The sequence below is a fragment of the Chelonoidis abingdonii genome, chromosome 2 (genome assembly GCF_003597395.2).
Source record: "Chelonoidis abingdonii isolate Lonesome George chromosome 2, CheloAbing_2.0, whole genome shotgun sequence".
NCBI lineage: Eukaryota > Metazoa > Chordata > Testudines > Testudinidae > Chelonoidis > Chelonoidis abingdonii.
Genome location: NC_133770.1, coordinates 285,457,174 through 285,475,250, shown reverse-complemented (window position 1 = coordinate 285,475,250; position 18,077 = coordinate 285,457,174). Strand labels below are relative to the sequence as shown.

Sequence of the window (18,077 nt, the reverse complement as noted above, 5' to 3'; positions counted from 1 at the left end):
AGGGAACTGGGCTTATTTAGTCCTTCAACCATTTGTAGGCTTTTATGACAACTAAATGAAACTACACTTTTAAAAATGCCTGGTCCTCCATCTTCTTGCCCCTTTTCCACTGTCAACCGCACTGACGACGTTCTATTCAGATACATCAAAAGAGTCTTAGATTAAAATATGCAGCCTCTGTCAAAATAAGCAACACACATCACATTTCCTGTTCACAAAGACAAGAGGATATGGGTTAGGTATAGTTCTTTTCTGGGGTTGAACACAACCAGATTGTTCAAAGGAATAAAAAAACTCATAATTTACATGACAAGAAACATCAATTAAAGGAATAATGCACATTTAAAATCAAAAATGGAATATAGCCAGTCAGCCATCTAGTACATTCCTCTACCAGTGCAGATTTATTCCCTGTAGTATTTTTAAGCACTTTATCTAATCTAGTTTTAAATTATTCCAGAAATGGGTCAGATATGATGTGATTCAAACTCATTGGTCAAGTCCCAGATCCACAATAGAGCAGCTCTGAAGCAAAGGAGCCATTTAGAGATAAGCGAATATTAGTAATTGTCCACAAAAATCAGTGAGAGCATGCCTCTCAAATCTCAAAAAAACAATACCTACTCAAACAGCAAGCAATATAATGGGGGTAGTGAACACAGAGGAGATTAGATGCCTACCAATTGGATCCCCTTCCAAACATCTAACACAAATATACAAAAACTTTGCTAAAACATTAAGGTTGCTAAGGGAAAACGACACCCACGTTAAAAGAGAACAGACTTAAGAATCTCTTGTTACTACCTTGATGACTGCAGTTCATTTGTTGGGGGTAGGGACAGTGTTTATGAGGGGATAGGTGTGTATGTTGAAGGTTATATCCGTAGTTGTATGACTTTACTCAATATTTTTTGGATCTCTATGCAACTGAAAAACCTGTGTCATTTTTAGCCACACTTATCATTCAACACGATGTATGAGAGGTCCAAGTATAAGCTATCCGCTGGTTTCAAACTCAATAACTGTTCAGGAATTTTCCACTCTTGCTTTCTACCAGTCAAGAGGAGATGTAACAGATACACAACTCCTTGTCTAATTTTGCTGTATCCCTCTCCATTACAGAGACTGTACAGCACTAGATACTGTTACCCTATCCACCTCTTCTCTCTCTCCTAATAATCAAACTTTCCATTTGGGAAGGAAGAGCCCCATTCAATTTCAGTTATGCCCACTTTCTGACAATTTAATTTACTGTTTTTATCTTATGTAACTTGCAATCAACAATTGTGAAATTTACAACAATTTGTTTTTAAGCACTTGATCTTTCAGTCTACTTTCATCAGTCCTTTGAGTCATTCATGAATACATAGTTTAAAACACAGTATAATAATTTCCACAGCACCAGACAAGGATGAGAACAGAAATATTACTTCACTACAGGACTGAGGAAAAAAACTTTCTACATTTCACAAGAATCCTCCACAGCACCACATCACAATATTAACCAAGTGATTTACAAGGTTTTTTTTTAAAAGACATCTACAAATATCTTAAAGAAACCTGTTTTGTACAGCACAACATTTTGTAATATTTGATATTGATTAAAATAAGGGAACAAGACTGAATTTGCAACAACTGGCTAAATCAGGTACATATAGAATACTAAAAATTTGAAGTAAAGATCATCATAAGCAAACTAGGGAAATGTGGTCTACATGAAATTACCACAAGGTGGGTGCACAACTGGTTAAGACAGTACTCAGAGTGTTATGAACAGTTTGCTGTCAAACTGGGAGGAAGTATCTAGTGGAGTCCCGCAAGGATCTATCCATTTTCATTAAGGACTTGGCTAATGGAGTGGAGCGCATGCTTATAAAATTGGATGACACCAAAATGAGAGGAGTTGCAAGCACTTGGAGGACAGGATTAGAATTTAAAATGACCTTGAAAATTGGAGAATTGTTCTGAAATCAACAAGATGAAATTCAATAAAGGCAAGTGCAAGGTACTACTATTAGGAAAGAAAAACCCAATACACATCTAAAAATGGCTAATATCTGGCTAGGTAGTAGTACTGCTGAAAAGAATCTGGGGGTTATAGTGCATCACAAATTGAGTGAGTCAACAGTTGGATGCAACTATGAAAAAGGAAAATATTATGGGGTGTATTAACCAAAGTGTCATATGTAAGATATGGGAAGTAATGGTTCTGCTCTATTCAGCACCTCAGCTGGAGGTGAGTATCCAAGTTTGGGCCCCACACTTCAGCAAATATACTGGAATCTTATTCGATTACTTTCCTAAATTAGAACAATTGCATAACTCTTAGAGTAACTTTAGCAAAATCATTTGAGATTGTTTTCTGTATTTATCTGTATTTCAAATAACTAACTAGGTCAATACATATTTGCCATACAGCTATTAAAATGTTTACAATTAATGAAAATACTGTTCATTCCAATAAAGATTTTCTCTTTTAATCATCTTTCACATACTTGTGTCCCTTTCTCCCATTTACTGTTAAGAAAGGCCAAATTAAAAAGCTCAGTACCAAAGGCATCTCCTCTATACCAAGAACTACAACAGCAAGCCTAAAAACAGTGTTTTTCACAACTGAAGCTATATAATTTGAATGTAAAATAGAGGATTTGATCTTGAGACTTATTTATGAGCTGTTTTGCTGACTCATTCTGGCAGCCAGATCATGTGACAAGCAGGAAGCAATTGCTGCCCTTTGTGGGGAGGATATTCACCACACTGCATTTTGTTCAACGAAATGAATTTGCCAAACTAAACACAGTACTACAGTAGACTTGAAAGATGTCCATTTTACCTTTTCCCTATTGCAGATTTCCCACAGTATCTTTCAATTGTGTTGTATTTACTACACTTTACCATCTGAGCAACAGGAACAAAGAAAAAGATTCTGGCATGCTTTTGTGCCCTGAACTGGTTTGCTTACGGCAAAAAATAGAATGGGGAAAAGAATATTCATAAGCACATAAATATATGAAACTTGAAGTTAGGTCAGTGGAAAAAGCTGTATCAGTACATTATATTCCATGTAAAAGTTTTACAAAGTAGATTAACACTAGCTTAAACAGTACACATTTTCCAAGTATTCAAATATATGTCCTCTGAAATCAAGATTTCATAGTCTACATGTTAAGTATATACTAAGAGCATTCTCTTGTTTTTTAAATAAAAACATATTCTACAAACCATATAGTGAGAAATGTTGCGTAACATCAAAATAGTAAGTGATTTTTTCCCCCACCTACCCAAATGCATAAATGGACTTGGGTCCCATGCAGGATTGTAGTCATAGGTATTTTCCTGTTCAACTGTCGGAACTTGAACGTATTGCCTCATCCTGTATGCGAGGTTACTTTCCATTTATTCTATTCTTTTTAGCTGTCCTTTTTCAACAGTTCTGCATCTTTTCAGCTCAGTTTAGTAGCATTCATGTAATGTACTAGAAGACTGTAAAAGTATCTAATTAGCTCTCCGTGTGACATCAACATAAAGCTACCAAACACGGGACAATTCAAGTATCAAATTCTGTTACCACCACCCACTGTACACACGATATAGTATGAATGAGTTGACATGACCAGACTCATTAAATCAAACTTTCGTATAATGCAAAGCCTTCCATTTGTATGAGAGATGACAGGAGAGAGAAATAGTTTAGTTTTAGGAAAAACTGTGCTAATTCTGCAGCTGAATATCACTTTACAGTGGTAGTATCAAACCAATTTGGATTTCTTTTAGTATATTTAGCAAGTTTATCGTATTTTTAAATAAATTCCTGGCTAATAATAAAGCCTTAAAAACAGACTTTTAAACAAGAATATTAAATTTTAAGGACAGGGACACCTATTTAAAAGTCAGGAGACTAATCACATTAGAGCTATCTGTATATAATACCTTATAGTTTAAGCAAAGGTGATATATGGAGCAGTTTCTATATGAGGAACAATTAAGAAGATTGGGACTTTTCAGCTTGGAAAACAGATGACCAAGGGGGGATATGATAGAGGTCTATGAAATCATGACTGGTGTGGAGAAAGTAAATAACGAAGTGTTATTTACTCCTTCTCATAACACAAGAACTAGGGGTTCACCAAACGAAATTAATAGGCAGCAGATTTAAAACAAACAAAATGAAGTATTTTACAATACAATGCACAATCAACCTGTGGAACTGCTTGCCAGAGGATGCTGTGAAGGTCGAGACTATAACAGGGTTTAAACAAGAACTAGATGAATACATAGAGGATAGGTCTGTGACGAGTTCCCCCAGGGTATCACATGGAACTGGCATACTACTGAGCTCCCTGACCCACCAGCCTGGGCTCCTTCTCACACTGTACTGCTGTGACAAGCTACAAAGCCCTCCAAGCCTGCACTTTCACCAGCATACATATAGGTAGAAACACACCCAGCTGCAGTTACAAGCAGGCTCTCTGACCAGCCCCTGCATGGGAAAGCTATTCCCAGCTCCTCAGGTACATACCCCCTCTGGAGTATAAACCCAAAATTATACCATCTCGCACTGCACAGGGACCTGTATAGCATAAGCTCATAAAATTTGCCCCTCCCTTAATGTGGAGAGGAATATGAAACAACCTTTTGCCCCTGACGGGTGATTCCCAAACACTGGTTTAGATAAAGCAAAGATAAAGTGATTATAAGTGATAGCAAACAGATCAAAGCAGACTACTTGGCAAATAAACAAAAAAAAGCAAAGTAAACTTAATATACTAAATAGATTGGATATGAACAGCAAATTCTCACCCTAAGAAATGATACAAGCAGGCTGCAAATTTTTAAGGGGCAAGCTGCACTTGCTTTACAGCTTGAAATTCCCAGGTGTATCATTCACAGGCTAGAAATCCCCTTAGCCGGGGTCTAGCTCTTCCCCCAGTTCAGTCTTTGTTCCTCAAGTGTTTTCAGGCATCTTCTTGTGTGAGGAGTTAAGATCAATGATGTCACTCCCTGCTTTACACAGTTTTTGCATATGGCAGGAACCTTTTGTTCCAAAGCTTGGTTCCCAGACCAGTCTGTGGAAAAATAGTGACACCCAAGATGTGGACTCTGTTCTTGTAGAGTTATAGCAGCCATCACTCACAGGCAGTCTGGAGCATTCACAGAAAAGCTCACCAGGTGGTAGATAAGCTTCTCCTAAGGCCTATCGTTTTTTCCTAACAGCCCATTGCCTCCAATAGGCCCTTCCCCACCCACTATCTAGACTGAAAGTATCTTGTCTAGTGGACGTTACCCAGGTGTAACTTTACATTTGGAATACAGATACAGAGTCAATATTCATAACTTCATATACAAAAATGATACATGCATACAAACAGGATAATCAAATTCAACAACTCATAACATGTCCAATGGCACCTCACATGACTTATCCTGCATGAAATACAATATAATTAGATCATAATTGTATAATAATATCACTGCGAAGAATATGGGGTGCAGTGTCACAAGGTCCATCAATGGTTATTGGCCAGGATGGGAAGGGATGGTGTCCCTAGCCTCTGTTTGCCAGAAGATAGAAACTGGCAACAGGGGACAATCACTTGATGATTACCTGTTCTGTTCATTCCCTCTGAAGCACCTGGCATTGGCCACTGTCGGAAAACAGGATACTGGGCTAGGTGGACCTTTGGTCTGACCCAGTATGGCCATTCTTATGAAGGTATTACTAAATTTAAATCCATTATAAAGACTCTTCAAGATTTGCCTTGGTGCAGCGAAGACTGTTTGAGTAGAAATTCCACTTATGGTTAAACATTTAGAAGAGTTTTTTTAAAAAAAAAGTATTCCTATGTCCTTGCATTATTTTATCCTTTTGTCTCCCACATGATAGTCACTTGTGATAGACTAAAAGAAACATCCACTGAAGTGGTTTTAGAAGCCCCTTCAAAACTATTATAAATCTAACCATACTAGATTTGCATGGTATTCTAATTGACTACTCAGTTTTACATAGTAAAAAATACTGAACTGCATGGGGATTGCAGCTTAGTTTGTCCAAAAAGCTGACCACGTGACTAAATCCCATTATACTGCAAATCACAAGAGTAAAACCCCAATCCATTGAATTTGGTGTAATGAAAAGTTATATAACAAAGTGAAATATTTAACTGGAATCCATGAACAGAAACATCTTAACAAATTTAACCTGGCTTTAACATAAAAGGCTTAATTAATGCACACTGCAAGTTTTAGGGTTTGCTTTTTAAATTAAGACAGCTACAAAGAAGTTCAGAACAGCCAAATAGCATTTTTCTCCCTTAGTTAAAAAATAGGTAAGTAAAAAAAAAAAAAAATATTGTGCCTCTATCACATGCCAGAGTTTTTTCCTGGCCTCTTACCTATAAGAATCCTTGTCAAAATCTTACAGTTTTGACAGAGAAGATCTTTTCATTCACAATCTGAACAAAGAGTGTGTCTCCACTTACTCAATGTTATTCTGATATTACCTAGGCTCTTTTATGGCCCCTCCCAATCAGCTTAATTGCCTCCCAAGAATTAAAAATAGAAGCAACACTCTCCATCCTTCCTAGTCTTGAAAAAAACAACTTGATTAGTTTATTGGTTCTGTTTGCTTGTCATGTGTGTGTGTGAATGGATGTGTTTATGAAGAAATTGAGGGAAAAACTGAAGGAAAGAGGTTTGCAGTGAATTCTGAAAGTACCAGTACACCTCTACCTCAATATATACCGACCCGATATAACACAAATGTGGATATAACGCGGTAAAGCAGTGCTCCGGAGGGGCGGGGCTGCGCAGCGCACTCTGGTGGATCAAAACAAGTTCGATATAACACAGTTTCACCTATAAAGCGGTAAGATTTTTTGCTCCCGGAGGACAGCGTTATATCGAGGTAGAGGTGTAGTTTGTTTCACGGTCATTCTTCTCTCTCCTGGGATTGAGTTCCCTGTATATCTTCAGCTCCTGTAAAAGTTGAGTCTCTGGCACTAACTAGTTTTCCTCACTGGCCAAAATTTTCAGCATACAACTAGAGTTCAGCAGTTGTGAGAAATCATGGATAAGAAGGGAGTACTGATCTCTTAAGTAGCTAGGATTACACAGAACTTTCAATATCCATACAGAGAAGTTGAATTCAACTTCATATTCAATGGGATCCAGAGCAAACTACAAACATCTATTTAACTGAGATTACTGCCAAGAAGAGATTCACTGCTGACCTCATTCACTAACCAGTGGAAAAAATAGCACTCTGGCAAGCTTATTCTAGTTGCTTATAAGCATGTTTCCTCCACAAATTACATGTTTAATCTTATTTTTGACTATAAGGACGGTATGGACTGCTTTAATGAGAAAGAATTCTAATCTTAACTAAATACTCCAATATTTAAATTAACTAATGCTTCTAAAGCTTTCTGGCATCCAGTAGCATCAGTGATTATAGATTTTTTAAAAAATATTTCTTTTGTAAACCATGCATGAATTTTTAAAAACTTCACACTTTCCCATTTATTTTTTTTATTTATTTTTATTTTTACTTATTTTTCAGGAATATGCTGAAAAGTAAACAATGGTAGTGGAGGTTAGTGTTTCTTCTCAGCTTGCACTGGAACAGTTTGCTGCAACTTTTTTCAGCTCAGGATAAAATTTAGAAAAAATGGCAGAAGCCAACAACATTATGCTAAGATAATTAAAGGAGTTTAAACTTTTCATCTTTCCCTGTGGGGCTGCACTTTCATATGGGTGGAAAGCTGCAGACAAGGATGCAGGCCAAAATTTGGTCTTTGGACTCATCTCAGGACCTACAATATGTGACTGCAACTCATCTGTTGAACTTGATGAGAGACTCCACAAAACTCCATAAAGACATATGAATTGTTTGCTACAAGTCAGAAGTTAAAATAAATCACTATAAATGAATGTAGACAGTTTAAATAAGGTCTTGTCAAGGTTTCCTTCCCACTCTGAACTTTAGGGTACAGATGTGGGGACCTGCATGGACACTTCTAAGCTTAATTACCAGTTTAGATCTGGTATCGTTGCCACCATCCCACAAGCACTACTTTTTTCCCTGCCTAGTTTTTGAGGGACTTTCACCATTCCCTGGTGAACTATAAGATCCAAACCCCTTGGATCTTAAAACCAGGAGAAATTAACCATACCCCCTCCTTTCCCCCCACCAATCCCTGGTAAGTCCAGACCCAATCCCTTTAGATCAAAAAAAAACCAAGGAAAAAATCAATCAGGTATTAAGAAAAAAAGGCTTTTAATTAAAGAAAAGAAAGGTAAGAGAAAACCCTCTGGGAGAGATTGGCATACCAGCTACTCTCACAGACAACAGATTCAAAACACAGAGGATGTTCCCCTGGGCACAAATTTAGTTACACAAAAAAATACCCAAATACCCAATTTGATTCTACCTCTAATCGCATAAGACAGGTTACAAAGAAATAAACATAAGCCTATTTATTCCTTTCTAAAACTTACTACTCTGATAAGAGGCTGGTTCCTTGATCTTTTCCACTCCGGCTGAAAATGAAACTCCGAACAAAGGAAAAACATCCCTCCTTCCTTTCGAAACATCTTGTTCCCCCATTGGTTCCTCTGGTCAGGTGTTAGCTAGGCTAGGTGAACTTTAACCCTTTACAGGTAAAAGAGACATTAACCCTTAACCATCTGTTTATGACAGGTCTATTCAATGCTTCTATCTTAAGCAGTCTTGAAATGCATACTGAATGGCTATTAGGAAAAAGTCTTCAATCAGCCTCAGACCTGAAACATAAAAACTCATGTATGGTGCATAATGACAACCGCAGCCACAGATGTGAAAACTTGTTATGGTTCATTGCTCCAATTATTAATGGTACAAGTCAGTTTCCGAAGCCACCCATTATAATTGGTATAACTATGAAGAAAATTATGATAAAGGCATGGGCTGTAACAATGACATTGTAAATTTGGTCATCCCCTAGGAGGGTCCTTGGCTGGCTTAGTTCTGCATGGATTAATAAGCTTAATGCTGTGCCTACTATTCCTGCTCAGGCCCCGAAAATCAAGTATAGGGTGCCAATGTCTTTATGGTTAGTAGAAAAAAATCAGCAGGTTAAAAACACAGGTAAGATGGCTGAGTGTTTAAGCATTGGGCTGTAGATCTTTTTATAGAGGTTTAATTCCTCTTCTTATCAAACTCTGTGGTGAAATTCATGTCAAATTGCAAATTTGAAGATACACTTTTATTGGTGTCGGGGTTTTCCCGCTTTTTATAGAGTGGGAAAAGTAAGCAAAAGCCCGCTGGATTGGGTGTTTAGCTGTTAACTAAATTGTTATGGGATCGAGGCCCATTTGTCTAGTAAGGCCTTAGCTTAATTAAAGTGTTTGAGTTCCATTCATGAGATATAAGAGTGTCTTACAGGTCTTATCAGAAACTAAGAAGTTTTATCTCGTTTGGGGCTTTGAAGGCCCCCGGTTTTGTAGGTTTGATCCTAAGTTTCTAGATATCGGTTAATAGGGGTGAATATGGGGAGGTACAAGCAGACATGAACTTCACCATCATGTCACACAAGGCATCCCAGCAAATTTTATTTTCATTTTTCTCAGAACTTTGTCCTACAAATATTTTTATAAGTGTCTCAGTTTAGAAACCTCTGTGCCAAATTCTTTGCAAATTTTATTATGCCACAGAAAATATCTTAACATATCACGCAGGGGTTGAGAAGGAAGATTAGGCAGATTGTATGACTGTCATTCGGTAAGGATCATAAAAGACAGACTAATATTTTAACAGATATCAAATGCATAAATTACTGATCTTGAAAATCGCAAAACACAGATGCACTGTTTACAGAAATCCTGAAAAAGAAAATAACCCTCCTTTTTTCTGTGATCCAGAATTAACAGGACAGTCGTTTATTCTCTTTCAGGCATCTAGGAAAGAATACCTCACTGACTTTGTGTACTTTTACTATCCATCCATAGCTGAAAGTGAACTGGCTGGTTTCTTGTGTAGTTCACCAAGAAGAAAGGTTCAAACTAAGACCACAGACCTGTTGCTTACTCTTATCTTAAGCAGGTGTCTGTATCAGCATTGTCAGAACAAAGAAAAAAATTTGTTCTGTGGCCTAGTTACTCCCAATACAGTCTGGATGGCACTAAAGAGCAGAAGATGGAGTGAGTCGGTGCTCATCATCTTCACTTCACCATTGCTAGAGGATTTGATATAGACAAAGGAAAAGTGACAGCTACTAAACTGGCACCACAGTTTCTACAGCACCTTCATTTTCCTTAGGATAGCCTTTCCAAGTTGTGGCCCGACTCAGGCTAGCCCAATCCAGCCATCCATATCTTGAGAGACCGGATATGCTAACAGCTTAGCATGGTATGGCTGCAGGCTGCTCCAAAGGCAATAGGTTAGTCTGGATCTCAGACTTCTAGTTGCAATAAGTTGTTTGTTTTGTTTGTTATTTTTTAAAGAAATAAACTAAAACTTTCAGCAGCAGATCTCAACTTCTCATCTATCTCACACATAGCACATTAAGAATATGCTGTGACATCTTTCAAATCTACTGAACGATTCAAATGAATCCCCAAAGCAGGTTTCATCTTCTCGATGGTCTAAGTTTCAATCCCTTATATAGAAATATTCAATTACCTCCAGTTCTTTCCTTCTCCAATTACATTCCTTTACTCAGTTCTGCTGGCTGTTCTACTTTCCTGCCATCAACCCTTCGTCTCACTCCCAAGTGTTGCTCTTGATTCCCTCATACACATTTTTATCCTGGTTTACTTATTTCTTTCAACTCACTCATTGTATTTCCTTCCAACAGCATTTCTCCTTTCCTACTACCGAGTCAGCACCTTGAAATCTCACGCCTTTCTAAAAACCATGTCATAAGAGTCTCGACTACAAATCAGCAGGTCTGTACAGAATTGCCCAAATGTCATGCACTTTGCTTCTTAGAGATTGTAATACCACTAATACAACAAATGTGAAAATAGATCATGCAAACTGGGCATATTAACCTATCTTCAGTGTAATACTTTTGTCAAGGTTGATCAAGTCACAATACAATGCAGAATCAATCAATCTTAGAGAAAGAAAGAAAATATGCATGCTATAAAACACTTCAAGGAAACAAGAAGTGGGACAGCTAAGCACTGAGAGCAGGGCGGAGATTAAAGAATCTAGGCATGGTCCAACACATAAGCAAATACTTTGATTCAGTTTTTAATAAATATAATGAGGAGCTTAAGGGTAATGGCAGGGTGGTTAACAGATGAGGATATAGAAGTAGAAATTACCACAATCGATGTTTGTACAAAAATTATTAAAATAAATTCTTAAGCACAAAGTAAGGAATGGTGTCTCAAGCCTCTGTTTGTCAGAGGATGGAGATGGATGACAGGAGAGAGATCAGTCTCTTTTGTCAGGGTGGAGATGGATGACAGGAGAGATACTTGATATACCTCTAAGGTTCACTTCTCTGGGGCACCTGCATTGGCCACTGTTGGTAGACAGATACTGGGCTAGATGGACCTTTGGTCTGACCCAGTGCGGTCGTTCCTATGTTCTTAAGCACCAAGGCCATCTTAGGCATAGGCCCATAGCAGCTGCGTAGGGCACCTGAAATTTGGGGAACCACTGGGTCTTAGTGCCCACCTTTTTTCTTTTCCTATCCTGTTCTGACCCTTCTGAGGCTCCACAGATAGCTGCTCTAGCCTGGTGAGTCTTCTTGGAGGGAATCTAGCAGTTAAAGTGAAAAAACTCCAGCCTGCAACCTATTAGCACAACACTGAAACTATTAAGAGACATTCAAGGGGTAATAAAGCCATTTAACAGGCATTTGCCAACCCAAGTATATACTACGGGTAGAGTGGTATCTGTTAGTCTGTAAAGCAAAACAAGGACGATCCTGGTGGCACCTCAGAGACTAACAAATTATTTGGCATAAGCTTTTGTGGGTAGACACCCATTTCATCAGCTGTCCACAAAAGCTTTATCCCAAATAAATTTTATACTGTCAGTTTCTGACTTTACTGACAAAAACAGTTGCATTAATGTATATTTACACAGAACGTGTCAGTCTACAGACCTTAGTTTAAAATTGCTTTAAAAATATTTATTAGTGAGCTGGTGAAGATTATAAAATCACATTTCTAAAATGCTTGCATAGAGTTTTAGATGCACAATCATCTTTAGCCTTAAATGCGTGGATCTTCAGACATACAGTTTTTTAAATAATCCTTCAAAAGACCTCCCTTATCTAAATACACATTTTAATTACTATAGTTAAAAAAAAAAAAGAGTGCTTCCAAGTCTTCCTGTCCATCCCTTCATCACCTCTCCCCCACTCCTTACTGAAGAGAGCCTTAAAGGGAAACAGTCTTCCTTCCAGATAGCTGGACAGTTTCCCTTCTTTACTTCTGACTATCGATGAACTAGTTTTAAAGAACCCTCCAGCAAAATCAGTACCTTAGTAAGACATAATCCTTGTTATACTAAAATCTTTGGAAACTTTTAAAGTTGGTGAAATTTCATAGCCATGTCTCTTGTTATGGAGATACACAACAGTAATAATGTTCCCTTTTTCTAAAGAATGACATTGTATGAAAAACCTAACTCTCTGATTAATTTAAAATTATGTCTGTTTCATTGAGTTAAATATGTAGTAATGGAATGTCTGGCTTAAGGTTTGAATATTTAAATATAAATTCAGCTTAGAAATACTGATTAAGAAAATGTAAAGAAGAGCTGCATCATGTATTCCATTATATGTTGTTGTATTCAGCAGGACACTGACCTCACCCTTACTAGGAAGTTTTTGCAAGTAAATCTCTGACAAACTTCAGGGCATATCAAAAACCTGTGATGATTTTTTATTCCCAAATTTTAGTGCTTTAATTAGGTACTTTCTTCATCTCCATTCTGCATGAGAGAGGTATGGGAGTCTGCGGGGAACTGTGATCTCCGCACCATGAGGCAGGCTGGGCATCTCATTATCCTTTGCTGTCTTATTATCTCCCTCCCCCCAGGCTGTGAGCTTGGGCTGCCATCCGCATAGGGGCACTAGTTTATAATACTGCATAGGGCCCATAAATCTAAGGACAGCCCTGTTAAGCATAATTTCTAAATAGATTTTGTTTGTAGTCATGTTGGTCAAGGCTCTGAGACAGACAAGATGGAAGATGTAATTTCTTTGGGACTAACTTCTGAGTGAAAATCAAGCTTTGATAGCTTCAAAGCTCGTCTTTCTCAAAGAAGTTGGTCCATTAAAGATTAACTCACCACCTTGTCTCTTGAATAGAATATTTCTTTTTCAAGGATAAAGTAATTTTCAATTAAAAAGGAATAGAATTAGACTTTGAAATTAAACACATACTTGGCATCACCACGAAGAACGAGCTATAACGATATTAGGGTATGAACCCATGTTCATGTTTTTATAGTTGTCTTCCCTATTAAGAATTGATATTTTAAATTTGAAAGTTAAAACAGAATAGAGCAAATGAAGTCAAGACAGAGTAAGTAAAAAAACAAGTTGCTGAAGTGAGATCAGAGGGTACGTCTACACTGCACGATATTTGAATTAGCTTAAACGATTTACAAAACAGATCTAATAATCTGTTTAGCGCGTCCACAGTGGGATCCGAAATCGATTGTTTGCGTCCATGGTCCAAGCTACCATCGATTTAGAGCGGTGCACTGTGGGTAGCTGTTCCTCAGCTATCCATAGTCCACTCCGGGTTGAGAGCACAGTGCTGATGGGGCAAGAACATTGCCCGGTGGTTGCGGTACAGCCTCACCCTCCCTTTGTGAGCAGCAGACCCTTTGGTGCCTTTTTCCCGGAGTGCATTGAGCAAACGCCATAGCACAGCAATCATGGACCTGAGATCACAAACGGTATCCTGACCGTTGTCAACACCTCGCGTACTCTCTGCAGCAGCATTCAGTACACAGAGGTGACATTTACAGTACTCAAGGAATTATTTATTTTACTTCTCTTTCAGTGCGGGGGGGGGGGGAAGAGATTGACGAGCTGTTCCGTGAACCATGCAAGACACGTGTATTAAGCTACAGACATTGGGCGCTCAGCCAAGAATGCAAATAGTTTCAGAGACTGCTGTGGAGACTGGTAGCTGTAGTCCTCTACCCCTCCTCCATGAGCATCGTTTGAGTCTCTGGCTTCCCGTTACAGTTGTCACGCACGCTGTGTATCTGGAGTTATTTTTCAAACGCTTTGGCATTCTGTCTTTAACGGAGCTCTGATAAAACAGATTTGTCTCACCATACAGTGATCAATCTAGTATCTCCCGTAAGGTTCAATGCAGGAGCTACTTTTGCATTTGACTGCATGCCACCAGTGCTGATCAGAGCTGGACACATGAAAGCAGAAATGTCATTCTAAAGTCTCGGGGCTTTTCCTGTTTACGGCATCCGCATCCGAGTTCGATTGCGGCCAGAGCGGTCAATGGTGCACTGTGGGATACCTCTAGGAGGTCAATAATGTTGATTTCCGTCCCACGAACCTAATCGAGTTATCACTTACTTTCTCGAATTTAGCGCTATCCTCTCGTCTGGAGGAGTTCCGAATCGATTTAAGGAGCGTTTTAACTCGATATTAATGACGAGTCATGTGAAGGGTACAGCGTTAAATCGGTATATCGGCATTAAACCGATTTAAGTCGCAGTGTAGACCTGGCCAGAGACTAATTTATCTATGAAAGGTTTTAGAATGAATATCTTGGATCTGACTTCCAGCCTGACATATGGTCAAACTTAGTTTTCACATGGTACAGAGCAGTTATTGACTAAAAGATTTGAATCCTTGTCAGTTTTTAATGGTCAGGTTGTTTAGGTAAATTCTTTCGGTACATTCTCCTATGAAGTCAGCAGCTTAAGCTACCACCACTATAAAGTGTGTTTTCTTATCATTCACAAATCCCATTCTATAGAGACTCTTATTTTGGTTTGCAAACAGTGAGAATAAACGTCAAATGGCAGTTGCATTGCATTTCACTGTCCTCGCAATTTAGGCTCAAACTCTCCAAAATGTACTGAGTTTAACTTATAGTCACTGAGTAGTTACCAACTTCAAGATGCATGTAAGTTATTTATGTTCAGTGTCTTTAGAATCAGACCTCTTTTTGTACAGATCAGTTGTGTGTTTATACAGACGAGGAGAAAAACAGTATTCTGGAAGAACCAAAGGGTGTGGGAGCTGGTAGGTGTCATGAGAAGAGTTGAGGGGAGCCAGCGAAGGGAAGACAAGAGGAGTGCTATTTAGTTAGATTAACATTTGTTTCTAAGCAGCTGTGCACCAGTGTTCTCTAATTTTCCCACGAATGTGCAGAATGAGTTTTGTTATGTGCACCATATGGGGGATGATGTGTGAACATCACCCCCATATTGGTGAACATAAATTCATGTGAGGGGGAGGGGCTGAGGGTTTGGAGTGTGTGTGGGGGTTCAGGGCTTGGGGCAGAGGATGGGATGCGGGGAAGAGGGAATGGAGGCTCAGGGGGCGCAGGGATGAGGTTTTAGGGCTGGACAGAGGGGGGTGCAGGCTCTGGCTAGGGGAAGGGATGAAGGGTTGGGATGCAGGCTGCTCGGGTGCTACAGCGGGGAAAGAAAGAGAGAGGGAGGACTCCCACCAGCACTCCCCACACAGCAGCCCTGGGCTCAGTGTGGGAAGGGAGGCACTCCCCCTGCGCGGTAGGTCAATGCTGGGGCTGGGTTCGGGCTGGGGGAGAGGCACCTCTATTCCTCATGCTGGGGAGAGGCCTTCTCCCCGCTGCACACCATGAGGGGGTTAATAGGCAGCTGCACAGCCAGCAGCTTAGAGGGAACTTAGGTGTGCACACTACAGACATTTGGTTCATTTCCAAATTAAGAAATAAAATCAATATATGAACATATAAGTATATATATAGAATGTCAAGCAATTAAATATTAATCATGATAATCACGCTGTTAACAATAGATATACATTTATTTCATATTTTGCATGTTTTCTCATTTTCAAAGTATTGATTTCAATTACAACACAGAATAAGTCTACAGTGGCCTTTATTTATAAGTCAAAAATATATTGCTCTGTAAAAAAGAAATAGTTTATTTTCAATCTACTCACACAGTACTGTAGTACAATCCTCTTATCATGAAAGTGAACTTACAGATTAGAATTTTTGCTGGTTACATAACTGCACTCAAAAATAAAAACAATGTAAAACTTTAGTGTACTAAGTCTCAGTCTTTTCAGCCAATACTCAGACAAACAGTCTGATTAGAATTCACAGGAGATAAGACTGCCCGCTTCTTGTTTACAATGTTTACCTGAAAGTGAGAATAGTGTTCACTGGCACTGTAGTAGCACGGCGTTGCAAGATATTTAATGCCAATGTGCTAAAGATTCATATGTCCTTTATGCTACTCAACCCATTTCAGAGGATGTGTGTCCATGCTGATGATCGGTTCTGCTCGATAACAATCAAAAGCAGAGTGGACAACACGTTCCATTTTCATCATCTGAGTCAGATGCTACAAGCAACGGTTGATTTTCTTTTTTGGTGTTTGGGTTGAGTTTCACATAAGACTGTTGCTCTTAAAGAGTTTGAGCATGCTCACACCTCGTTCTCTTCAGATTTTGGATGGCACTTCAGATTCTTAAACCTAGGTCTAGTGCTGTAGCTATTTTTACTTTGTGTTTGTCAAATGCTGTGAAAGTGTCTCTAGAACAAACGCGCTGGGTATCATTTGAGCCTGCTATTACATGAAATATATGCAGAATGCAGGTAAACAACGGAGGCATACAATCTCTCTCAGGACTTCAGTTACAATTTAATTAATGCATATTTTTTTTAATGAGCATCATCGGCCCGGAACATGTCCTCTAGAATGGTGGCCAAAGCTAGAAGGGGCATACGAATGTTTAGCATAATTGGCACATAAATATCTTGCACGCCTGTCTGAACCTGATTCCAGCCAGATGTGGTTTCTCACAGAATTCCTTCCTAAGCTCCTGACTCTCTTATTGGAAAAGAAATATATAAGTAGGAGCTTCTTCCATAACTTCATCTGGACATTGGTCAAAAGAACTGGTAATTCATGTTATACACGTTAATGGTAAACCGTTGTCCTGATGAACATATTGCAGTTACAATCATGGGGGTACTGTACCATAGGTGTGCCCAGTTTCTAGTTGTGGTTGCCTTCCACTATAAGCTTCACATGGAGATTGGGTATAAGCTACACTCTTCCTAATGCCTTTGGACTATGATAGCTGTGTGAGGCTCTACCATGTTTCCTCTATTACCTAGTAAAATGGCTGCTAAGTCACAGCAACCCACTGAACAAGGTTCGATGATGAGATACTTCAATTTAGAACTTTTCAGATTTTGCATAATTTAAGCTAACAAAAAAAAAATCAAAAAATGATGAATTAGTAAACAACCGGAAAGACAGAATCCTTAGGGAGTTATGTCTTGTTGTCCTCAGTAGAAGTATTTGATGTCCAAGTGCTCCAGATCATCTAATTCAAACAGTAGCCATAGCAAAAAGATTCAGCATACCTAACTCAAGTTGCTGGATATCGTAGGGAAATGGGGGAGCCTGAAGCATTTAAGGCACTTCCTGAAGTTCAACATGGCTGATTCAGAGGTCCAGGGAATGCAAACATTGAATTCAAGGTACCAGCTAAAGAATTATGTGAACTGAGCATGGAAGAGCTGCCAGGCACCAAAATCAGTGGAACTGAATGCAAGACACGCACCAAATACATGGAATCTATCAAAGACTGAAGTGAAGGTTTCAACAACATCAACTACCTGACTGGAAGATACCAATGAGGAATGTTAGATCTAAAGAAAAGATGGAACTATGGCCATAAGGAGGCCACTCACTGACACAGTCAAGAAGGAACTCACTAGAAATCTGAGGCAGTATTTATACTCTGCACAGTATGACACGTATGACCAGTAGAGGCATGGCTTGTTCACCACACATCTTCTGCCTCAAGAATCAACCCTCCATAACTAGGGAGTTCATTAACCTTCACACTAAGGATCCGAGATGA

At 38.9% G+C, this 18,077-nt stretch overlaps 1 protein-coding gene across 1 annotated transcript in view; it reads right to left on the bottom strand.

Moving 5' to 3' along the window:
• Window positions 1-3,454, bottom strand: part of EFR3A (EFR3 homolog A) — a 115,000-nt gene extending 111,546 nt beyond the window's left edge. Inside the window, 1 exon segment of the mRNA XM_032795048.2 lies at window positions 3,282-3,454. Coding sequence (XP_032650939.1) covers window positions 3,282-3,396 — 115 coding nt within the window. The 5' untranslated portion in view covers window positions 3,397-3,454.
• Between the last annotated feature and the right edge of the window lie 14,623 nt (window positions 3,455-18,077).